We start from the raw sequence: 25,098 nt of genomic DNA, 5'->3' as shown, positions 1-25,098 counted from the left end.
TCCTTGCTGTGTGGGGCATGGCTCTGATCAGCCCTTACCTCTCCTTGCTGTGTGGGGTGTGGCTCTGATCAGCCCTTACCTCTCCTTGCTGTGTGGGGCATGGCTCTGATCAGCCCTTACCTCTCCTTGCTGTGTGGAGTGTGGCTCTGATCAGCCCTTACCTCTCCTTGCTGTGTGAGGTGTGGCTCTGATCACCCCTTACCTCTCCTTGCTGTGTGGGGCATGGCTCTGATCAGCCCTTACCTCTCCTTGCTGTGTGGAGTGTGGCTCTGATCAGCCCTTACCTCTCCTTGCTGTGTGAGGTGTGGCTCTGATCAGCCCTTACCTCTCCTTGCTGTGTGGGGCGTGGCTCTGATCAGCCCTTACCTCTCCTTGCTGTGTGGGGCATGGCTCTGATCAGCCCTTACCTCTCTTTGCTGTGTGGGGTGTGGCTCTGATCAGCCCTTACCTCTCCTTGCTGTGTGGGGGGTGGCTCTGATCAGCCCTTACCTCTCCTTGCTGTGTGGGGCATGGATCTGATCAGCCCTTACCTCTCCTTGCTGTGTGGGGCGTGGCTCTGATCAGCCCTTACCTCTCCTTGCTGTGTGGGGCATGGCTCTGATCAGCCCTTACCTCTCCTTGCTGTGTGGGGGGTGGCTCTGATCAGCCCTTACCTCTCCTTGCTGTGTGGGGTGTGGCTCTGATCAGCCCTTACCTCTCCTTGCTGTGTGGGGCATGGATCTGATCAGCCCTTACCTCTCCTTGCTGTGTGGGGCGTGGCTCTGATCAGCCCTTACCTCTCCTTGCTGTGTGGGGCATGGCTCTGATCAGCCCTTACCTCTCCTTGCTGTGTGGGGCGTGGCTCCGATCAGCCCTTACCTCTCCTTGCTGTGTGGGGTGTGGCTCTGATCAGCCCTTACCTCTCCTTGCTGTGTGGGGCGTGGCTCCGATCAGCCCTTACCTCTCCTTGCTGTGTGGGGTGTGGCTCTGATCAGCCCTTACCTCTCCTTGCTGTGTGGGCATGGCTCAGACTCGCCAAACTCCTGCTCCTTGACAGACACATCACTCAGCTGAAATTTGAAGGACAGAAGAGAGCATGGTGCAGGTTATTTGAATATATTTTAGCTTGAAGTGTCACCTATACACAGATAAATAGGAGTTATATTAAAAACATATTACATATACAGTACTTCGGAGCAATATATGTGACATTGAGGGAAGGGGAGGGGAGGGGGGTATAACTCCATGCTCTCTCATTATGGGGTATTAATCTAATACATTGTGTGAAAATCAATTATTACGTTTTTTGGACACATAAACCTTAAAACAAAACAATTAATAACTTATACAAGCATGATCTATCAGATTAAGTGCATATAAAATACAAAATATAGAAACATAGTTTCATTAGAACGAACCACATCAAAAACATATGGAGTCTGTCTGCACATTCTCGAAAGCTCATTTTAACACACTGTTACTCTGCATTTCATCTTTATTTGATGTATTTACTACGAGGTTCATTCTCTTGTTTAATGTAAATACCAACATTTCCAGTGCTGTGATTCTTCTTGCATATAGCTTAATAATGTACCTTGTCTACATATTTTTAATTTTTTTTACTATAATAAAATTGCATCTTAAAAAGAAAAGAAAATTACAATCCAATGGCTCAATCCTATCAGATATGCTGAACGTGAATGTTTAAACAGCATCACAAGGATTGGGGATCTCGTGGTTCTGAACTCTAATGGTTAAACAGCATCACAAGGATTGTGGATCTCGTGGTTCTGAACTCGAATGTTTAAACAGCATCACAAGGATTGTGGATCTCGTGGTTCTGAACTCTAATGTTTAAACAGCATCACAAGGATTGTGGATCTCGTGGTTCTGAACTCGAATGTTTAAACAACATCACAAGGATTGTGGATCTCGTGGTTCTGAACTCTAATGTTTAAACAGCATCACAAAGATTGTGGATCTCGTGGTTCTGAACTTGAATGTTTAAACAGCATCACAAGGATTGTGGATCTCGTGGTTCTGAACTCTAATGTTTAAACAGCATCACAAGGATTGTGGATCTCGTGGTTCTGAACTCTAATGTTTAAACAGCATCACAAGGATTGTGGATCTCGTGGTTCTGAACTCTAATGTTTAAACAGCATCACAAGGATTGTGGATCTCGTGGTTCTGAACTCTAATGTTTAAACAGCATCACAAGGATTGTGGATCTCGTGGTTCTGAACTCTGATGTTTAAACAACATCACAAGGATTGTGGATCTCGTGGCTCTGAACTTTTGGTTTTTGTGTGGTTGCCTATTATAAGGACGATGTAAGTATATACTGTACTGTAGCACCGACCCTGAGCGTGTCTCTTCCCACCACTCCTAGAAGCTGTCCCGAGCCGTACTGGAGGTTGAATGTTTGCCCGTCATGCATGTAGGTTTTGGACTGAAAGGACTTGAATTTGCTGTGGGCTCCTACGTGCAAGAGGAAAGACACGTCAGGACAAGCAGCAGACTGCATACTGGCAATGACTTGCAGGGACCAAACTGGGATTTTGTTTTTCTTTTTGTAGATCTGCAATCAAGCTTCTTGCACTCAGCTGTTCTAGGTGTAACTGAGATTGCAGGTAATACTCCATACATTACAGGCTCTCTATAACCTCTGCAGATTGCCTTTAGAACAACAAAAAATATGCTGACTGCACACAGCTGCAACTCTGCAGCTCATCAGTATCCATGCAGGTTGCATCTGGTTTGCAGCTCAAAGGTCAGAGGTCCACAATGTAACAACACCCTTGCGTGTGGCTCTGCTTAGCAGCAGGTTCCCAGCAGCCAGACATGCAGAGTAACACTCTGCGTGACTTGCATGTTATAGAATGGAAGCATGTCTGCACTTTCTATGCTGAATTATTAACACGACACCCAAGACATGTTGGTAAAACACACTACTGCTTTACGACTGCGCTAGATCCCCCACAGTTACGAACACACACAAGATGTTCAGAGGGCTGAAATGTCTCACATTTTAAAACTTGTATTATTGTCAATTGGTTGTGCACTGTATTAATAACATGTCTACATCTAAGAGGAATTGTAATTGGTAAACAAAAACCAAGCCAGGAGACCTGTGCTTGTTAATCTGTCCTGACTCCCAGCGTCTGATCGTCATGTCTTTCACAGCAGCCAGCCCAGGAGAGCTGTGCTTGTTAATCTGTCCTGACTCCCAGCGTCTGATCGTCATGTCTTTCACAGCAGCCAGCCCAGGACAGCTGTGCTTGTTAATCTGTCCTGACTCCCAGCGTCTGATCGTCATGTCTTTCACAGCAGCCAGCCCAGGAGAGCTGTGCTTGTTAATCTGTCCTGACTCCCAGCGTCTGATCGTCATGTCTTTCACAGCAGCCAGCCCAGGAGAGCTGTGTTTGCTAATCTGTCCTGACTCCCAGCGTCTGATCGTCATGTTTTTCACAGCAGCCAGCCCAGGACAGCTGTGCTTGTTAATCTGTCCTGACTCCCAGCGTCTGATCGTCATGTCTTTCACAGCAGCCAGCCCAGGACAGCTGTGCTTGTTAATCTGTCCTGACTCCCAGCGTCTGATCGTCATGTCTTTCACAGCAGCCAGCCCAGGACAGCTGTGCTTGTTAATCTGTCCTGACTCCCAGCGTCTGATCGTCATGTCTTTCACAGCAGCCAGCCCAGGAGAGCTGTGTTTGCTAATCTGTCCTGACTCCCAGCGTCTGATCGTCATGTTTTTCACAGCAGCCAGCCCAGGACAGCTGTGCTTGTTAATCTGTCCTGACTCCCAGCGTCTGATCGTCATGTCTTTCACAGCAGCCAGCCCAGGACAGCTGTGCTTGTTAATCTGTCCTGACTCCCAGCGTCTGATCGTCATGTCTTTCACAGCAGCCAGCCCAGGACAGCTGTGCTTGTTAATCTGTCCTGACTCCCAGCGTCTGATCGTCATGTCTTTCACAGCAGCCAGCCCAGGACAGCTGTGCTTGTTAATCTGTCCTGACTCCCAGCGTCTGATCGTCATGTCTTTCACAGCAGCCAGCCCAGGACAGCTGTGCTTGTTAATCTGTCCTGACTCCCAGCGTCTGATCGTCATGTCTTTCACAGCAGCCAGCCCAGGAGAGCTGTGCTTGTTAATCTGTCCTGACTCCCAGCGTCTGATCGTCATGTCTTTCACAGCAGCCAGCCCAGGACAGCTGTGCTTGTTAATCTGTCCTGACTCCCAGCGTCTGATCGTCATGTCTTTCACAGCAGCCAGCCCAGGAGCTCTGGTTCTGGTTTCCAGTGTTGTGTTCGCTTTACCGGTCACATTGTGAACGTGGTGTTAGTAACTTTGAGGTACTTCTGTATTTTAAAACCAACACGAGGCACACACATTTAAGAAATAGGAAGTGTTCTTAGCCAGGGATAGCCAAAGTTGACCCTTCCACTCCTGGTCTTTGTTCCAACCCTGTTCGAAATTGTTTAATTAAACCTGCATCCAGACCCTGAAGCAGGGCCTGATTAACGCATAGGCAAACTAGGCATGTTCCTAGGGCCCTGAATTCAAGGGGGGACCCAAAACGCTTATGTGTTTTTTTTGTATGTTTGTTTGTTTGTTTGTTTGTTTGTTTGTTTTACATATACAGATTTGCGACCTAAACTGGAAAAAACTCAGACATTCGAACCGAGGCATGTATCTCAAAATCAAATTGTTCTGACAGGTGTTAAATAGATTTCTGTACCCCATAGAATTCTGTATCCCTGTGATTCCATGCCTGTGCAGATGCAGTTTTTCGTGATATTCCTGTGCCCGAGCCCCTCTGTGTTCTCAAGCACTGCCTTTGTGTTCTTCTGCAGTTTGCAACAAATATTGAAACAAGACCAAACTAATTCTGTAGCAAAAATAAAACAGCACATTTAACACCACTGATTTTCTAGATATACAGTACGTTCAGCCTCCTGCGTTGATCAATACACGAAACCCTTGATTAAAAGTAACCTTATAAAACTGTATTTTTCTTTTAAAACACATTTTAATTTTATTACATGTAAATACTGTTCAGAAACATCAAGTGTTGTATATGTGTGTGTATGTGTATGTGTATGTATGTGTGTGTGTGGTTGTTTGTATGTATATATGTGTGTGTGTGTGACTGTTTGTTCAGGGGTAGGGGGCCCGCACATGTATGCTTGCCTAGGGCCCAGAAATGGGTTAATCTGGCCCTGCCCTGAAGCAGTTCATTATATAATTTCACCTGTTAAACCTGGCATGGAATGGCCCTCCAGGACCGGGATTGGACACCCCTGCTCAAAGGTGCTTGAATTCTCCCTTGTGCATTGAGGTGTACTTACTGCAGGCCTCACTGACACAGTATGCAGACGGGACCCAGAAATCTGACGAGCCGGTGTCGAACAACACAGTGAAATTCTGCGGGGGGGTGCCGATACTGATCTTCCCGTAGTACTGGGCCTGAAACAAGGAGGGGAATACTGAGAACAATCAGCACTGAATTAAACTGATCTTGTGTAATGATAGATATACGGTCATTTACTAATCTAGGAACCCGTAACTGGGTTATAGAAAATAAACCTCAAAGAGCCCACAGATACATTTGACGTTGCACCACAGTAAAACTTAAAAATACACAATGGGGCTTCTTTTCATATAATGTGGCCTTTTACTCCAAAAGAGTAAATTACTATTATGTTTTTTCAAAAAGAAAAACAAAATTGAAATAAACACAGTAGGTATTTATTGAAGGCGGTTTAAGTAATTTATGTTCACTATTTGTCATTTTGTAACTTTAAAAGGTTGCTTTTTTTTTTTTTAGTAGTTTACACTTTGGGGTAAAAACTTTGGAAATCAGCCCCATTATGTTCAGGATGTTGTGCGGCGAGGACGTATTGAGGAATGCTGGTGTAATATACCGAATTCCCACTAGAGGACTCCAGAGACACCCAAAACTATGATCAGGCATTCCTTTTCTCATGAAATTTCAAAACACTTGTGTTAGCTCTATCCCCACCTGCTGGACTCACTGCTGCATGACAGCAACACTGCACTGACCAGCAGAAAGGGTCCCAGCCTGTGGTCCGACTGAAGACCACTTTTGCTGTCTGTGATTAAACTACTGGTAGAATTATCAATCACTGTTAAACTGTAACCACAGTGCTGCCTTTTGTCATTACAATTCAATGTATTACTATAAAGATGGACAAGAGAACAAGTCTTAACTGGCACATGTACGGTTTGTAGTATAAACAGGTTCATGTTTTTAGTCCCATGCTGGTAGTGATCTGTTGGAAATTACTTAGAGGAATTTGTTTCCAATGTCATTTCAATTCATTTGTTTTACATTGCCCATGCTTTATTAGCACGTCTGCAATCATTCTGAGGGGTTCAGTTGCTCCAAACATTGTTTTTCTTTACATCTGTTTCTCTGAACTTGTTTTGAGCTTGCCTAGAGATCCTAACTGCATGACATTAACCAAGTTTCCTCGAGTAATGTGACTGTATGTGACCACCTATTCCACACAGACAGTATATAGAGAGAGAGAGAGTAGGCTGGGCCAGCAGAGTTGAACGGTCACACTGTCACATGATTTGAATGGAATGAGGAAGGCTGTTCAATGCCCAGCAGTTAGGAGTATCCAGCATGCTCACAGCAAGCTCAGAGCCAGGTAGAGACAGATATAAAGAGAAAGAAGCTGATTGGAGACCCAGCACCCAGAATCATTGAAATTGATGGGAAATGTCAAGTATCCTTTAAAGTTACAAGTGAAGCTACTGACTCCTTGCATGCCAAGATGCTCTTCCATTTAAAAAAAAAAAACTTGAACGGTAAAAGATGAAAATCACCACCATGCCAAAACGTGAGTGACGCGGCTGTGGAGAAACTCTTTTATCTGTGCTGCTGGTGACTCACATCCATGTAGTTAGACAGCCTCTCTCTGCCTGTCGTGAGGCCGTGAGGAGGAGGAGGAGGGTAGCAGTGAGAGTATTTCCGTGCGAAGACATCAGGATCGTGATCCCTCAGAAACTCTGCTAGTCTCCGCGCTGCTCTCAGCTCCTTCCTGATGGAACTGAATCTCTTCAGAGGCACTCTGGAAAATAAACACTTTGAACAGGCGAGGCTTCAATTAGATACAGATACTGCAAGAGAGCTGGGCTTCAATCACATACAGATACTGCCAGAGAGCTGGGCTTCAATCACATACAGATACTGCCAGAGAGCTGGGCTTCAATCACATACAGATACTGCAAGAGAGCTGGGCTTCAATCACATACAGATACTGCAAGAGAGCTGGGCTTCAATCACATACAGATACTGCAAGAGAGCTGGGCTTCAATCACATACAGATACTGCAAGAGAGCTGGGCTTCAATCACATACAGTACAGATACTGCAAGAGAGCTGGGCTTCAATCACATACAGATACTGCAAGAGAGCTTGGCTTCAATCACATACAGATACTGCAAGAGAGCTGGGCTTCAATCACATACAGATACTGCAAGAGAGCTGGACTTCAATCACATACAGTACAGATACTGCAAGAGAGCTGGGCTTCAATCACATACAGATACTACAAGAGAGCTGGGCTTCAATCACATACAGTACAGATACTGCAAGAGAGCTGGGCTTCAATCACATACAGATACTACAAGAGAGCTGGGCTTCAATCACATACAGATACTGCAAGAGAGCTGGGCTTCAATCACATACAGATACTGCAAGAGAGCTGGGCTTCAATCACATACAGTACAGATACTGAAAGAGAGCTGGACTTCAATCACATACAGATACTGAAAGAGAGCTGGGCTTCAATCACATACAGATACTGCAAGAGAGCTGGGCTTCAATCACATACAGATACTGCAAGAGAGCTGGGCTTCAATCACATACAGATACTGCAAGAGAGCTGGGCTTCAATCACATACAGTACAGATACTGCAAGAGAGCTGGGCTTCAATCACATACAGATACTGAAAGAGAGCTGGACTTCAATCACATACAGATACTGAAAGAGAGCTGGGCTTCAATCACATACAGATACTGCAAGAGAGCTGGGCTTCAATCACATACAGATACTGCAAGAGAGCTGGGCTTCAATCACATACAGATACTGCAAGAGAGCTGGGCTTCAATCACATACAGATACTGCAAGAGAGCTGGGCTTCAATCACATACAGATACTGCAAGAGAGCTGGACTTCAATCACATACAGTACAGATACTGCAAGAGAGCTGGGCTTCAATCACATACAGATACTGCAAGAGAGCTGGGCTTCAATCACATACAGATACTGCAAGAGAGCTGGGCTTCAATCACATACAGATACTGCAAGAGAGCTGGACTTCAATCACATACAGTACAGATACTGCAAGAGAGCTGGGCTTCAATCACATACAGATACTGCAAGAGAGCTGGGCTTCAATCACATACAGATACTGCAAGAGAGCTGGGCTTCAATCACATACAGATACTACAAGAGAGCTGGGCTTCAATCACATACAGATACTGCAAGAGAGCTGGACTTCAATCACATACAGTACAGATACTGCAAGAGAGCTGGGCTTCAATCACATACAGATACTGCAAGAGAGCTGGGCTTCAATCACATACAGATACTGCAAGAGAGCTGGGCTTCAATCACATACAGATACTGCAAGAGAGCTGGACTTCAATCACATACAGTACAGATACTGCAAGAGAGCTGGGCTTCAATCACATACAGATACTGCAAGAGAGCTGGGCTTCAATCACATACAGATACTGCAAGAGAGCTGGGCTTCAATCACATACAGATACTACAAGAGAGCTGGGCTTCAATCACATACAGATACTGCAAGAGAGCTGGACTTCAATCACATACAGTACAGATACTGCAAGAGAGCTGGGCTTCAATCACATACAGATACTGCAAGAGAGCTGGGCTTCAATCACATACAGATACTGCAAGAGAGCTGGGCTTCAATGACATACAGATACTGCAAGAGAGCTGGACTTCAATCACATACAGATACTGCAAGAGAGCTGGGCTTCAATCACATACAGATACTGCAAGAGAGCTGGGCTTCAATCACATACAGATACTGCAAGAGAGCTGGGCTTCAATCACATACAGTACAGATACTGCAAGAGAGCTGGACTTCAATCACATACAGATACTGCAAGAGAGCTGGGCTTCAATCACATACAGATACTGCAAGAGAGCTGGGCTTCAATCACATACAGATACTGCAAGAGAGCTGGGCTTCAATCACATACAGATACTGCAAGAGAGCTGGGCTTCAATCACATACAGATACTGCAAGAGAGCTGGGCTTCAATCACATACAGATACTACAAGAGAGCTGGGCTTCAATCACATACAGATACTGCAAGAGAGCTGGGCTTCAATCACATACAGATACTGCAAGAGAGCTGGGCTTCAATCACATACAGATACTGCAAGAGAGCTGGACTTCAATCACATACAGATACTGCAAGAGAGCTGGGCTTCAATCACATACAGATACTGCAAGAGAGCTGGGCTTCAATCACATACAGATACTGCAAGAGAGCTGGGCTTCAATCACATACAGATACTGCAAGAGAGCTGGGCTTCAATCACATACAGATACTGCAAGAGAGCTGGACTTCAATCACATACAGTACAGATACTGCAAGAGAGCTGGGCTTCAATCACATACAGATACTACAAGAGAGCTGGGCTTCAATCACATACAGTACAGATACTGCAAGAGAGCTGGGCTTCAATCACATACAGATACTACAAGAGAGCTGGGCTTCAATCACATACAGATACTGCAAGAGAGCTGGGCTTCAATCACATACAGATACTGCAAGAGAGCTGGGCTTCAATCACATACAGTACAGATACTGAAAGAGAGCTGGACTTCAATCACATACAGATACTGAAAGAGAGCTGGGCTTCAATCACATACAGATACTGCAAGAGAGCTGGGCTTCAATCACATACAGATACTGCAAGAGAGCTGGGCTTCAATCACATACAGATACTGCAAGAGAGCTGGGCTTCAATCACATACAGTACAGATACTGCAAGAGAGCTGGGCTTCAATCACATACAGATACTGAAAGAGAGCTGGACTTCAATCACATACAGATACTGAAAGAGAGCTGGGCTTCAATCACATACAGATACTGCAAGAGAGCTGGGCTTCAATCACATACAGATACTGCAAGAGAGCTGGGCTTCAATCACATACAGTACAGATACTGCAAGAGAGCTGGGCTTCAATCACATACAGATACTGCAAGAGAGCTGGGCTTCAATCACATACAGTACAGATACTGAAAGAGAGCTGGACTTCAATCACATACAGATACTGAAAGAGAGCTGGGCTTCAATCACATACAGATACTGCAAGAGAGCTGGGCTTCAATCACATACAGATACTGCAAGAGAGCTGGGCTTCAATCACATACAGATACTGCAAGAGAGCTGGGCTTCAATCACATACAGATACTACAAGAGAGCTGGGCTTCAATCACATACAGATACTGCAAGAGAGCTGGGCTTCAATCACATACAGATACTGCAAGAGAGCTGGGCTTCAATCACATACAGATACTGCAAGAGAGCTGGGCTTCAATCACATACAGATACTGCAAGAGAGCTGGACTTCAATCACATACAGTACAGATACTGCAAGAGAGCTGGGCTTCAATCACATACAGATACTGCAAGAGAGCTGGGCTTCAATCACATACAGATACTGCAAGAGAGCTGGGCTTCAATCACATACAGATACTGCAAGAGAGCTGGACTTCAATCACATACAGTACAGATACTGCAAGAGAGCTGGGCTTCAATCACATACAGATACTGCAAGAGAGCTGGGCTTCAATCACATACAGATACTGCAAGAGAGCTGGGCTTCAATCACATACAGATACTACAAGAGAGCTGGGCTTCAATCACATACAGATACTGCAAGAGAGCTGGACTTCAATCACATACAGTACAGATACTGCAAGAGAGCTGGGCTTCAATCACATACAGATACTGCAAGAGAGCTGGGCTTCAATCACATACAGATACTGCAAGAGAGCTGGGCTTCAATGACATACAGATACTGCAAGAGAGCTGGACTTCAATCACATACAGATACTGCAAGAGAGCTGGGCTTCAATCACATACAGATACTGCAAGAGAGCTGGGCTTCAATCACATACAGATACTGCAAGAGAGCTGGGCTTCAATCACATACAGTACAGATACTGCAAGAGAGCTGGACTTCAATCACATACAGATACTGCAAGAGAGCTGGGCTTCAATCACATACAGATACTGCAAGAGAGCTGGGCTTCAATCACATACAGATACTGCAAGAGAGCTGGGCTTCAATCACATACAGATACTACAAGAGAGCTGGGCTTCAATCACATACAGATACTGCAAGAGAGCTGGGCTTCAATCACATACAGATACTGCAAGAGAGCTGGGCTTCAATCACATACAGATACTGCAAGAGAGCTGGACTTCAATCACATACAGATACTGCAAGAGAGCTGGGCTTCAATCACATACAGATACTGCAAGAGAGCTGGGCTTCAATCACATACAGATACTACAAGAGAGCTGGGCTTCAATCACATACAGATACTGCAAGAGAGCTGGGCTTCAATCACATACAGATACTGCAAGAGAGCTGGGCTTCAATCACATACAGATACTGCAAGAGAGCTGGGCTTCAATCACATACAGATACTGCACGAGAGCTGGGCTTCAATCACATACAGTACAGATATTGCAAGAGAGCTGGGCTTCAGCTCTAAGGGGCATGTCAGTGACATGCATCCATCACCTGGGCTATGAATACCAAACAAGAGCAAACATTAACAAGAAAAGCACATCACCATGACCTACATCCACTGTATGCATGTGGAAAAATGTGGACTCCCTATACCCATCCCTCGCTATACTCAATAACTGTGAAGTAATGTCCTTAGCAATTGGACAAAGGGTTATCTACATAAATGAAAACATGTGTGACCTACATACAGTCTGACAGGCAGACAGACAAACAGACAGACACCGTATTCTGTAGCCCTAGACTGTGATTCACTCAATAACTTGTGCTTAAGAAGGTCCTCATCAAGTTGTAAAGGGGTACTCTAGATGTAAAAATGTAAGTATGATTTTCACCATAAACAACTATGTATGAATAATAAAACAGACCCAATACATTGCATGTATTAAAATTATATATAATTATATATATATATATAGGTTAGGACACATGCATATATTTATACTGTACACTGCTGCATATTTCTTTTGTTTTTAATAATAATTTACAGTTGTTTTCAATCTCGATTAATGTCCACCTACCTTATTACAGAATCAGTGACCTGTAAACAAGCGCATGCTATGATCATCCACTTCATGGCTATGATTGCAGGCATCTCGGTGCCTCTGCTCCTCTGCAGATCATCCCCCCGCACTCACAGTGAGAGAGGGCAGCGTGCTTTAAACACTCAGGTCAGAGTGTGCAGTCAGGTGAGCTGTGTCAACAGGGTTTAGAACCTGCAGGACAACTTAACCCTTTCTCTCCTGGGTCAGTGCACTCCATGGACAGCAGCTACAGTACTGAACATGCAGTCCTTGTTTTCCAAGTACAAGCTTCACTTTAAAATACATCTATAAGCTGGGGGCTGTGTGGTCCAGTGGTTAAAGAAAAGGGCTTGTAACCAGGAGGTCCCCGGTTCAAATCCCACCTCAGGCACTGACTCATTGTGTGACCCTGAGCAAGTCACTTAACCTCCTTGTGCTCCGTCTTTCGGGTGAGATGTAATTGTAAGTGACTCTGCAGCTAATGCATGGTTCACACAGCCTATCTGTAAGTCGCCTTGGATAAAGGCGTCTGCTAAATAAACAAATAATAATAATAAAAAGTTCACTGTGATACCCACAGAGTCCTTCTGCTTTAGTAGTAAATGGAATCTGGAGTCTAAAATCTTTCACAGATTTGTGAAGTGGAAGCGATTCCCTCTTATTATTCCATGTGTATCCCCCACATACTGTACAAGGCTTTGTGGAATCCTGGCCCACATTACATAGTGTTGATCCTCAGACCCCTAAGCCACTGAACAGATACATTACTCTTGGGGAAGTCAAGCTTTCTAATACTTTAGCAGACCAGATTATGTTTCAATATTAAAAACAGGCAATTTTAACATAAAATTACAAATATATTCCATTTTATATTGTATCTGGATGTCTAGGCACAGCAAGGTTTGTGTAGCCCAGTCTCAATACAGTTGAGGGCGCTTGCAAACTTTTCAATATCAACCTGTTTTAGACTCTGATCTCTCTCCCAATTCACAGCTGATTGTACTCAAGCACATTTAGATTCAATTTTTACCAAAAAAAAAAAAACAAACAGGTTTTACAAAACCTATAGGTTGGCTTTTGCTGATTTTGTCCCAAAATGCAGCCCATTCAAGCACATGCAAATACCCATTTAGATACATGTATGTAAACCATAAATGAGTTCTAGTGCAATACAAGGCTGTCTGTTTAATGCACTGTAGCACTGTAGGTGAATTTCCCCAGCATTACATGGTCACTCAGAAAGTTGGTATCATTCACACTATATAGAAACAAGGGAACTGCTTTTCCCTGTCCCCAAACATCCCACACAATGTCTACCCAGAAAACTAGGAAATGGATCATTGTCCCCATTTTAATAGACACAGATAAATAATAAAATAATAAATAAATAAAGGGTCTTGGATATACTGCCTCTTGGACTCAAGTCTGTTGAGCATGTTGTTCATGCAGAGAGGGCATTGTGACCTTACTGTACACTCTGTCTGTTTAAACATTTAGTAAATAATCTACTGCCAAACTTTGAAAAAGCTTTATGAGGGTCACACTTCGGAGTCCGTTCATTTATCATGGCTTTATCAATTTGGGAAACAGTAAAGTGAAAAGCATTGCAAAAAAACATGGAAAAGAACATGCTTGCATTGCAGATTACATATAAACATGGTAAGGCATTTTTAAAAAAGCATGGTAAATGCTAAAAAAAAAAAAAAAAAGCATGTGGAAAACATGGTAAAATGCTAAATTACAAAGCAAATTTTACAGGAGATTCTTTTTATTTTGTGTATTTGTTCTTCATTTCACCTCCCGCAAATGGGTTTCTGCCAAGTCTGGATTCACAGTGAATGTCATCTTGATCATTCCTCTCTTTCAGAGAAACCAGGATACTTACTAAGCGAGCAGTCTTGAGTGGGGGAAAAGAGGCAACAACCTACAGATGTAACATAAAACAAAGCTAGAAAAGCTTGGTTCACACGGCTCTTGGGTTGGGACACTTATTACCCCCACAATGCATAATTACAGATACTGTGTACACGAGGAAGCAGACGTCTAAACAATCGTTGGCATTGGTTACGACACTTGGAGCTGTCAAATATGTAGTCAACTTAGTAAAATAAACAGAGGACAAGATAGTGCTGGTCATCTGGCAAGCTTCATTCAGGCACTGTTAAAAAAACACACACATTCAGAACTGAAGCACAGTATCTCCCAAATAAAGCGAGTCCCCGTTATCCTGGGAAAGTTAGACTGTGCTGCGGGAATATAAACACTGTCATCTTTATTTCTTACACTTCCATTCAGACAGCTGTACAGTAAATGTCCAATAAAGAGACAGCATGGCACAGTAAAACCATATCCCAATACTCTATATGCACTTAGGCATAGTGTGCTGTAGACAGCAGTGGTGCCTGCCAAGCAGCACTTAAAATTCTACAGTGTTTTAAAGAGGACGGCAGCTTTGGATCCTTGATAACAGAAAAGGAACGCTGCCAGACGCTGGTATGTGAATGGGCCTGGGAATAGTGAGATTGTTAACTCCAGGAACACGTCCAAAACTATGCAATCACCCGACACTTAAAGAGTTATCAGAAACATTCCATAGCTCACAAAGCCTGTGACCATCAGCATGAACTGGAGATTATATTGGTCTTCAGGGTCTGGCTGGGAAGCATTTTGCAGAGACAGACAGCAAGGAAAATAGCTTTCTCTGTACAATGGAGCAGGAGTGAGCGTCTCGATGAAAAATGGGCAATACTATCAGGGTCACTATTGCCTTCATCCCCTCCAAGAAGTGCCAGAAGTTCCTTATTGGCAACTTAGAAGAAATGCCGCTGGACAAGATGGTGGACGTGAGCGGGAGCCAGTTGAGAAGATTCCCTCTTCAGATCTGCAGTTTCACTCGACTGGTCAAACTCTACTTGAGCGACAACAAGCTGAGGAACCTGCCCCAGGAGCTGAAGCAGCTGCAGAGCCTCCAGATCCTGGCACTGGATTTCAATGGGTTCAGGGAGCTGCCGATAGTGGTGTGCAGCCTGAAGCAGCTCTCCATTCTGTACCTGGGCAACAACAGGCTTCACGCGTTACCCTCGGAGCTGAGCCTGCTGAAGGAGCTGAAGATCCTGTGGATCGAAACCAATTACTTCAGTGACTTCCCAGATGTCATCTGTGAGCTTCAGAGCCTCAAAACCCTCCACGTGGGCTACAACCAGCTGAGGTGCCTACCCAAGGGACTGAATCGCCTGGAGGACCTGAGCAGCGTCTGGCTCTCTGGGAATCTGTTTTCCGAGTTCCCAGAGGTCCTGCTCGAGATGCACTTCCTGGACGTGATCAGGCGTTTCCCCAGCCTGGCACATCTCAAGGGCTTGAAGCTGGTGATCTACGACCACAACCCCTGCGTGAACGCCCCCGCCGTGGCCGAGGGGGTGAGGAGGTGGGCGACGAATACCGAAGAAATCAAAGAAGAAAACAACAAGCAGAGGGCTGGAGAGCCGCTTACAGAAACCAAGGAGCCCCAGATTGAATCGCAGATTAAACCAGATCAAGACGCCACCTTCTAGGAAGATTATAATGGCAGGAACGGATTTGTCTAATTATTGAAGAACAGAGCTCAGCTGCTGTATAGTGAAAGCCTTTAATAGCATGGTACCTCCTGAAACTTATTTTGTTGTACAGTTAGAAAACTAGTACAGCAACATTAAAGTAATTTAAGATTTTGTGGAATCAGGATACAAGCACACTATAATGCACCTCATGTTAGCTTATTACATTGTTTTTACTACTGCACATATAATTATGGAAATTGTATTCGGTATGCAGAAAGTAGGGGATAGAACACATGCTTTGTATTGAAAAAAAAAGCATACATGTATACTTGCCTCTGGCTAAATATTTACATGTTGTTTTCGTCAATATTTTGTATACAGTACTGTATGCACTAGAGGTTGCTCAAATCGTCAATACATACTGTATTTGACCATATGTGCACATTAGTATGTTCATTTCAATCTTTCTTCATACATGACTGAACATCAATAATGGGTTTATTAAGGTTTGTTGATGGGGAAAGAAAACAAAGCCATGTCATGACAGATGAATGTCAAGACAAAGTTTAAATGAACAAAGCTCATGCTTGGGAACAATTGCCTCAAAAAATGAAAAACATGTCAAGGGTGTTTAAGACAGACACCTTGTTTAGTCTACAATTTCAGTGCTTAGCAGAATGACAGAACACTCCTTCAGTGCTGAGCTAAATCAAATACAACAATGAACGTAAGCAAACTGTATTCAACATTCACAGCGATACCACACAGAACTTACTATTTTTTTTATTATTACAATTGTTTATTTCTGAACTTGATGTTTCACTCGTTTTGTTATGAAGGTCCCAGGAAGATAAATTCAAACAATGCTAAGCGCTTAAGTGTGTGCGAGTGTGTGGGGCATTTAGATACAACAACAGTGTGAAGCAATAAAAGCTCTCAAAACCACCATGATTCAAACACGGGTCTTCCCAGCCTGATCAAACTGTGTTTTTTCCTTGTTTATTTAACCAGTATGTTTGAATCCCTTTGTTGCATAACCTGTCACGCTACAGCATTCAATATGGTGTGTAAAATGAACAGCGTAGCTGCAGAAGACGGAAAACACATTTCAAGAACAAGAATGGCTTATCCCACACGAAGCTTGAACTGAATATTTTCAGAATTCTGTTATCGTCATGTGGTTTCCAATTAAAAACCAATACAGTTCTCCAACACAGAAAAAAATAGTGAAATATCGAGGGCAGTGAATTAGTGAAGGGTCTTTACAGTCAAGCACAGTACTGGTACAACTTACTGTCAACACGAGTTACTAGATTAGTAAATTATGAAGTCATGAGGGAACATTGTATACTTTTACTTGCTGTAATTACATGATCTTTGTTTATGTAAAACACTAAAAAAAGCAACAAGTCGCTTTTTAGGCAGCGCTGGACAGTCACAGAAGGAAAGGCAGCGATTGCTATGGGGTCACTCCAGCTTACGTGGTCCAAGTCTTGGGGAGACGTTTCCTCCATTAGTGGCTGACAATAAATGTAAACTATATGACAGAGAAAGGGGGTCCAGGGTAGATGTCTTACAGGAGAATGTGCAGCTTATTTTGAGAACCTCTGAACTTGTTTTTCCAAGACAAATAATACATCATTTTAAGAGCAGGCTGCAAAGGATCCACCCCAAACAAAAACACATGTAGGTTTCTCAGAATTTTCCAAAATGTGGGATATACCCAGTTATTGGGACCTGGGGACTTCATGAAAATAGGGTCCTGGATTCAAACTGGAATGCTCTCTAATATGGGGGGGCAACCACAAATGAGATAATGGAGCGTCAATATAATCCCACAGTATACTCTATCCCTAACAAAACATGAAAGAATATGTAACAAAATAAATCAGGAACAAGGTAATTGTGTAAGTTTTATAATGGGGGAAAAAATGTTAAATTTAACAAAACAGCAAGTGCTCCCAGATAGATGGAAGAATAAGAACTACAGAGTCGGTACAGACAGTCACAGATAAGTTAACCTGGCAGGCAGCATTTCTAAAGTTATTAAATACGCAAGCCATTCTCCTCGTGCACCCAGCTCTGTTTTGCCTCAAGGTTGTTCTCTGATCTCCCCCTGCTAATATCTGGGCCACATGTTCCTGGAGATGTTGCGATTAACACGGATGGTGGTCTGGTACTCGTTTTCTAGAAAACAATGAGAAGAAATAAAATTAGAAAAATACTTTGAGTTGTGTGAACCAGGGCTCAGATTTAAAACAATGCCTTCGTCTTCTCCAATTATCTCAGTTCTCTTGGTGCCACTCACAGATAACTGCATGCTCAGTTTACTTAAATTAAATTTGTACTGACAGTAAATTCCTTTATTGGAGAAGGAGACACAGAGCAATGTGGTATTTGGGTAAGAAACAGCATAGGAGGGTTTGAGTGGTCATGAAACACTAAAGGAGTAGTACGGTACATAGGCTGTTCACAATACAGTTTAGAGATGCAATACGATCAAAAACTTCTACCTTGGTGCTGCCTTTATGATGTTATCCACTCGGAGGATCATTTCTGCTGCTTCCGCTGCACTCAGCAGGACTTGTCTTTTCACCTGGAAGCTTTCTGTGACTCCCAGCTCCACCATGTCTCCAATAGTTCCATTGACCATGTCTAAATTTGTAAAAAATAAAAAATAAATAAATAAAAAAAACACACCACACACTGTTCTCTGAGAAAATAAATAATAATACAAAATATATATATATTTTTTTTAATCAACACACTTCAGATATCCTAGGCAGGGAAACACAGGCATGCATTTAGTTGTGGTTCAAATAATGAGCCATATACACATTTAATCCAGTGCACTATTGAATGTTTGAGTCCTTTCCCAGATCTGTAATGCAGCTGAAACTGCAGAGTCACTACTGTACTAAAATAAACTGCACATGTACTTACCCAGACCATAGGTAGTCTTTCCTTCCACATGAGCTGCCCTTAGCTGAGCAACTAGATCTGCACTGTCATACCCAGCATTGTCAGCTATGATAGTTGGCAGCTGAAACACAGAATAAATTACATAATGTACTTATCCACTTTCAGTGTTGAAATCCAAGACACTTTTTGCATTATAGCAAACGTCACACATATAGTACTCGGGTCAGCACAACCAACAGCCCAGGCATAATACCAACAAGGCTTACCATTGCAAGTGCTTTAGCAAACGATTCCATGGCAACCGCCTCCTTGCCTGGTGTTCTGATAGCCAGATCAGTTACAACCTTGGCCATCAGCATCTCTGAGCAGCCTTTTGGGGGGGGGAACAAAAAATAAATAAAAAAAATCACCTTAATGAATCAGCTCACAAAAAAAATACACAAATATTTTGTACAATAGTGAAAATGAATTTGCGCAAGAAAAAAAAAGTATATAAGCTCACCTCCACCAAAGACAGTCCTGGTTTCTTTCACTGTCTGTGAAAGAACACAGAGGGCATCATGTAGAGATCTCTCCGATTCATCCAGGATCTGCTGTGTCGCTCCACGGAGGACGATGGTACAAGCCTCACCTGAAAGAGAACGTAATTTAACTTAACTATTGGGGGGAAGGAAACAATAGGATACTGTATAATGCTCATTGTACTCTAATATTGAAAATGATTATTCCAGTGTCCCTACATACCCATGTCCACTCCAGAGAAGTGGATCAGCTTGTCCTCTCCGATCATGACTTCTTCAATAAGTTTACAGTGGCCCAGTTTCACCATCTCTGGGTGATCAAAGGTTGAAGCGATTTCTCCACCTGGTAAACAAGGAATGTGTTACCAGAAAGTAACAGCAACTGTGTTACACAAGAAATAAAACAGCATACATTGAGCTGTATGGTATTGAGTCAAATGCCGTTCATATGTAACAAGTATGTTGGTAATATAACTCCCCACCACAGCTGTAAATGCAAAATGAGTCAAATGAACAAAATAGAAGTATGTCAAATGACATGTTCTTCCATAGATCACCAGATGGTGATACTCAATAAATTTGCCAACCAAGTTTCACCCAACAGTTCTCTAGCTATATGCAAGACTCTAGTGTGTGACATTCATATGGGTATTATACTTTTAATATCAAACCTTCTGAGTTGAGTTTACAATCTTTTAAAACACTTACCGGTAACAAGTGCGAGGCGCTCCACCCCAGCAAAGTCAGCATGCTCAATAGCCATCACACCTGCAGCACCAAACAGCTGCTCAGGGTAGTTATAGATGAGCTGCCTAGAAAAGAAAAGTGCATTTGTATCAGTCCCCAACAGACCACTCCATGGAGATGATCAGACAGCTGAGACTTAATGCTGGACAGGAGGCGTGCGAGGCAGTTATCCTACAATATATATATATATATATATATAGGTTTAAAGACGTGGATTTTTGCCCTTGGTACAACCTGTTTTATCAGCCTTTACAGGCTAAATAAGGTCTGCACAGCTTTCAGAATTTATCACCATTACCCAAGACTAAAACACAAAACAGTGAGGTTATTTGAGAATTACCTGTTAATAAAACAATTGATTCCATGCTTCAGGATGCGTTCAACCTTTTCCTTCATCTTTTCTTTCTCTGCCTGTTCAATTTCTGCTATCTTGGCTGTGGAGTCCACTCTCACTCGGGAACCAAAGATCTAAAGTAAATGGAATGGATAAAGGTCACTACCAGTTGAATCGTTAGGGATTCGTACACACACTTCTGCCTCTGAGATCACACATACCTTAATTTTATCTGTGTCCATGCCAGTGTTTGCAATGAGTATTTTTGCATTTTCAATTCTTTTGGGCTGGTTTACACCAATCTTCTTATCTAGCAGAAAGCCTGTAAAGATTAATGGAAAATGTTTTTACAGCACACCAATTCATTCTTGAATGGGTGGGAAAAAATTACTCCAGATGTACCAGCATAACTGCTAAACCTGTAAAACCACTGAAGTGCCAGCCATCACTGTGCAGTTCATTAGAATGGGAATTATATAAAAACAGACCATTCACCTTTTACAATTTGACAGTGTAAAATGTACAGTAAATGCAAATAGTTTAATTCTGCACTCATTTCCAATCCAAACATCACCTTCATCCAAGTATGAATCTGTCAAGCTGCCACCAAGCTTCTTAATGACATGGATGGCCTCCAGATTGCCAGAGCCCTTCAGTCTGAGCACAGCTTGGACTGCCAGGTTGGAAAAGTGCTCCTTGTGGTGAGTCAGCAGCTTCGACGACAGGGTGGTTCTGGCAATGTTCATCAGGTCTTCGCGGAATTTCACTTCATCGTTTCTGTGAAAGAATGGAGTACATTTTTATTTGACCCAAATGTTAGCAGATCTGAACAACGTTGACATTTAATCATTAAAATACCCTTTGTGGTACTGGATTACATTAATCAGAATTGCAGGCACTGTTAGATACAGTAATTATCTAAAACTGTAATGGCAATGTTTAGATTAATGAATAGACCCCACTAATGGGGTCACAGCCACCTAAACAAGCTACAAGATAGAACCCTCAAAATGTGGACCCTTACAGAGAAACAGAAGGCACAGAAAAACACCAAATCAAAATGATGCATTGTTCAGGCCAGAACACAGCTTAGTCTGTACACAACCGGGAATTCTTACAATTCTTCACCCATTAATAAGACACTAACCCATGGTCTACAGCAGCACTCCTCAAGGCATCCCTTGCTGCCTGGGTTGCTTTTCTCCAGCCAGAGATGATGATCTGAGGATGGATCTTCTTTGCAATAAGGAGTTCTGCTTCCTGGCATGGAAAATACATACAAAAATTACAATAGCTGACATTAATGTGATTATTTGAGTACTTTCTTTGTATTCCGGCAAAAAATAAATATGCCAGATGCACACCAAGTGGGTTAATAATAAAACGTTTGCAGAATTAGAGTAACATTAGGAGGCTATGTTAAGCTTTCACAGAACAGTAGGCGCACGCATCCCAGACCAATGTCATTAATTACGTAATTTTCCATGTCAAAGTAACCAACTCTAATATGTATTTATAATAGGACTAGAGTACAGAACGTCTTACCCTCAACAGCTCAGCTGCCAGCACAGTGACAGATGTGGTTCCATCCCCAACTTCATCATCTTGAACTTTGGACATATCTAAACAAGAAACACAGTATTCAATTTACCTGTTAATACACTTGCCTTTTTAAAAATGTCTTATTACATCGCCAATTTCAAATAAGTATTAATCCGAACATCAGCAGCAAAACAAATCACATAAATCACATACTATCTGGTTACGTAGAACAAATAAAATTGCATGCAACATTTCATTATTCTGTACAAATTTGTGCACAATCCCAATCAAATCAACTCATAGTACTGTGCTCATGAAATGCAATCTGTGAACATTCAATTTGAAGCTATATTCCTGCAGTATGTTTAAAGTACTACACTCACCAACAAGCACCTTGGCTGCCGGGTTGTCAATACCAATTGCCTTCAGAATGGTGGCGCCATCATTTGTCACTGTGACTGAGCCTTCCCTTCCACTGCTCAGGAGAATCTTGTCCTAAACAGTAACATTAAAAGAATAATTAATGTAACAACACATTTTTGCCTGATTGTTTTCAATTTATGAAATTAAGAGCATCTGCACACTTACCATTCCTTTTGGTCCCAAAGTGCTTTTAACCAGATCCCCAATGGCTATGGCACCAATGAAGGAAGACTAAATTCAATGAAAGATAAACAGCTTAACTGAAACATTCAAATGAATAAATCAAATGGAAAGACCTAGAAATCGAAATCTAGACTGTATGGTCTATGTTTGACTTGTATTTACCAGTCGGGCTGTTTCAGCCTTCTCTTCATCGGCACCAGGTCTGAAAATGTTCACGGGAGCAAGTGAAAGGGATGCCTAGAACGGAGGGAGGGAGGGAGAGAGAGAGAGAGGGAGAGGGAGGGAGAGAGAGAGAGGGAGGGAGAGAGAGAGAGGGAGGGAGAGAGAGAGAGGGAGGGCGAGAGAGGGGGGAGGGGGAGAGGGAGGGGGAGAGGGAGGGGGAGAGAGGGAGGAGGGAGAGGGAGGGGGAGAGAGGGAGGAGGGAGAGGGAGGGGGAGGGAGAGGGAGGGAGGGAGGGAGGGAGAGGGAGGGAGGGAGGGAGGGAGGGGGAGGGAGGGAGGGAGGGAGGGAGGGGGAGGGAGGGAGGGAGGGAGGGGGAGGGAGGGAGGGAGGGAGGGGGAGAGGGAGAGGGAGGGAGAGGGGGAGAGAGGGAGAGGGAGAGGGAGAGGGAGAGGGAGAGAGGGAGGGAGAGAGAGAGGGAGGGAGAGAGGGAGGGAGGGAGAGAGGGAGGGAGGGAGGGGGAGAGGGAGGGAGAGGGGGAGAGGGAGAGGGGGAGAGAGAGGGGGGGGAGAGGGGGAGAGAGAGGGGGAGAGAGAGGGAGAGGGAGAGGGAGAGGGAGAGGGAGAGGGAGGGAGAGAGGGAGGGAGGGAGAGAGAGAGGGAGGGAGGGAGAGAGGGAGGGAGGGGGAGAGGGAGGGAGAGGGGGAGAGGGAGAGGGAGAGGGGGAGAGGGAGAGGGGGAGAGAGGGGGGGGGAGAGGGGGAGAGAGAGGGGGGGGAGAGAGAGGGGGGGGAGAGGGGGGGGGAGAGGGGGAGAGAGAGGGAGAGGGAGAGGGAGAGGGAGAGGGAGAGGGAGGGAGAGGGGGAATGCGTTAGACAATTTTCATCTAGTTAAATAAAGACCTTTGCCAGGCTCCAATTGTTATACTGTACATTTTCATTTTTACACATGAAAATTGTTGTCTTGGTGCTGCTAGTAATTTGGCATCCAAAATGAATACGGATGAAGTGTCTTAATCTGCACATTGTGTACTTACACCGCCTATACAAAAGAATTACATCTGCATAGACTGAAATGATTGATCTATTGCATTCATATTTAATTCACGTAGAACGTGGTAAAAGGATGTCAAAATGACAATCGATTAGTGACTTAGCCTTGCGCAAAAAAAAAAAAAACATTATCAAATTGACATGGTTAATGGCAAACACATACGGTAACAGTATGAGAATATTGATAAATGTAACATATTACATATATTAAGAATTCCAGAATTCACTCTTTTTAAATAAAATATTTGTGAACATGTTCCAGCTCCTAAAATGGTAATACTCAATTATTGAGTAACTGCGATACGATGTGTAGGTTTCTAGGGGCTGATCTGATCGGGAGCGCTCCTCCTCTTTCGAGAAACCGACTAGAAGCTTCTCAGTGCGGCCTAAAGCGGACGGCCTACATTTAACGGGATTTTATTATCATCACTAAGTCAGGGGCATTCAATTAAATCTAACGAACGTACACATGTATTGTTTATACCACTGATGTAAAATATCAATACCTGTCATAAATTAGCACTATAATGTAACAAAGAAACCACCGTGACCTAGCAGAAACCGGGTACATTTATTTTACACTATCGTCCATTTCAACACTAAGACAAAAGTACAACAAACGGAGCGCTGAATTACATTTTTTATTAAACAAACCAGACAGAAATCAAACGTTTTAATTCAGTTTATAGTGCTTTGCTTTTGCATATTAAAAGCAAAGGCACAAACCTCAGCCCTAAACTGCGTCTCTCACTGCCGCCCATGTGCTACAGCCCTGTCTCTGACAAGCACCACAGACACCGGCAAAAAATAGACAAAGTATTTTTAAACTGTAAACCTCGTCAGGCTAGGTTAAGGTCAATAGTAATACACCAAACGAAGGTGTAGCCAAAATACAATGTTTCATGAAAAGTATTCAAGCAAACACCTGGAATTAAAAAACGCTTACCATGTTTCCTCTGTTGTACAAAGCTGCTGCTGATCTCAGATCCCTCCCAACCGTCTCTCTGTGCGGCACAACGCCGGGTAGCGTGTTGACGTAATGCGCAGTAAAGCCTCGCCCCTTCCTTAAAGGCATACAGTATTCGGTTTTCCCATTTGCCAACAAAGCACACAACCGTAAGCATACGATAGTACTGATGCCCAGTTAAGTAAATAAATACTTAAACATTTACAATTTTACATTAATTGGTGTAGAACCTTAATTACCAGGTACACACAGAAATTCACATAAGAAAAATAAACACGAACTGCGTTTACCACTATATACAGTACTGTATAAAGAAGACTTAACACGTGTATATCAGTCTGTTTGGTGTATTCCGACACATTAAAAATGACCC

General features: G+C 43.3%; 3 protein-coding genes across 3 annotated transcripts; 1 reads left to right on the top strand and 2 right to left on the bottom strand.

Annotated features, from left to right (window-relative positions):
• Positions 1-977: 977 nt before the first annotated feature.
• Positions 978-12,584, bottom strand: LOC117419715 (gastricsin-like). Its single transcript, XM_058986492.1, has 5 exons — positions 12,339-12,584; positions 6,903-7,080; positions 5,329-5,446; positions 2,342-2,460; positions 978-1,049 (listed from the first exon to the last, which is right to left on the bottom strand). The coding sequence occupies exons 1-5, from the start codon at positions 12,410-12,412 to the stop codon at positions 978-980; spliced, it is 561 nt and encodes a 186-aa protein (XP_058842475.1). The 5' UTR covers positions 12,413-12,584.
• Positions 12,585-14,956: 2,372 nt separating this feature from the next.
• Positions 14,957-16,986, top strand: LOC117414674 (leucine-rich repeat-containing protein 10). The gene has a single exon (XM_034024440.3). It carries the CDS (start codon positions 15,080-15,082, stop codon positions 15,890-15,892), a length of 813 nt encoding a protein of 270 aa, XP_033880331.2. The 5' UTR covers positions 14,957-15,079; the 3' UTR covers positions 15,893-16,986.
• A 791-nt stretch (positions 16,987-17,777) lies between these two features.
• LOC131697385 (T-complex protein 1 subunit beta) lies at positions 17,778-24,848 on the bottom strand. Its single transcript, XM_058985599.1, has 16 exons — positions 24,705-24,848; positions 22,712-22,786; positions 22,532-22,597; positions 22,327-22,438; positions 21,947-22,023; positions 21,549-21,661; positions 20,976-21,178; positions 20,623-20,723; positions 20,408-20,535; positions 20,029-20,132; positions 19,544-19,663; positions 19,302-19,430; positions 19,066-19,169; positions 18,821-18,920; positions 18,391-18,532; positions 17,778-18,064 (listed from the first exon to the last, which is right to left on the bottom strand). The coding sequence occupies exons 1-16, from the start codon at positions 24,831-24,833 to the stop codon at positions 18,034-18,036; spliced, it is 1,734 nt and encodes a 577-aa protein (XP_058841582.1). The 5' UTR covers positions 24,834-24,848; the 3' UTR covers positions 17,778-18,033.
• Between the last annotated feature and the right edge of the window lie 250 nt (positions 24,849-25,098).

Source organism: Acipenser ruthenus, chromosome 14, assembly GCF_902713425.1.
Source record: "Acipenser ruthenus chromosome 14, fAciRut3.2 maternal haplotype, whole genome shotgun sequence".
NCBI lineage: Eukaryota > Metazoa > Chordata > Actinopteri > Acipenseriformes > Acipenseridae > Acipenser > Acipenser ruthenus.
Note: the sequence above shows the minus strand (reverse complement) of the source record. Positions and strands in the feature narration are given on the sequence as shown.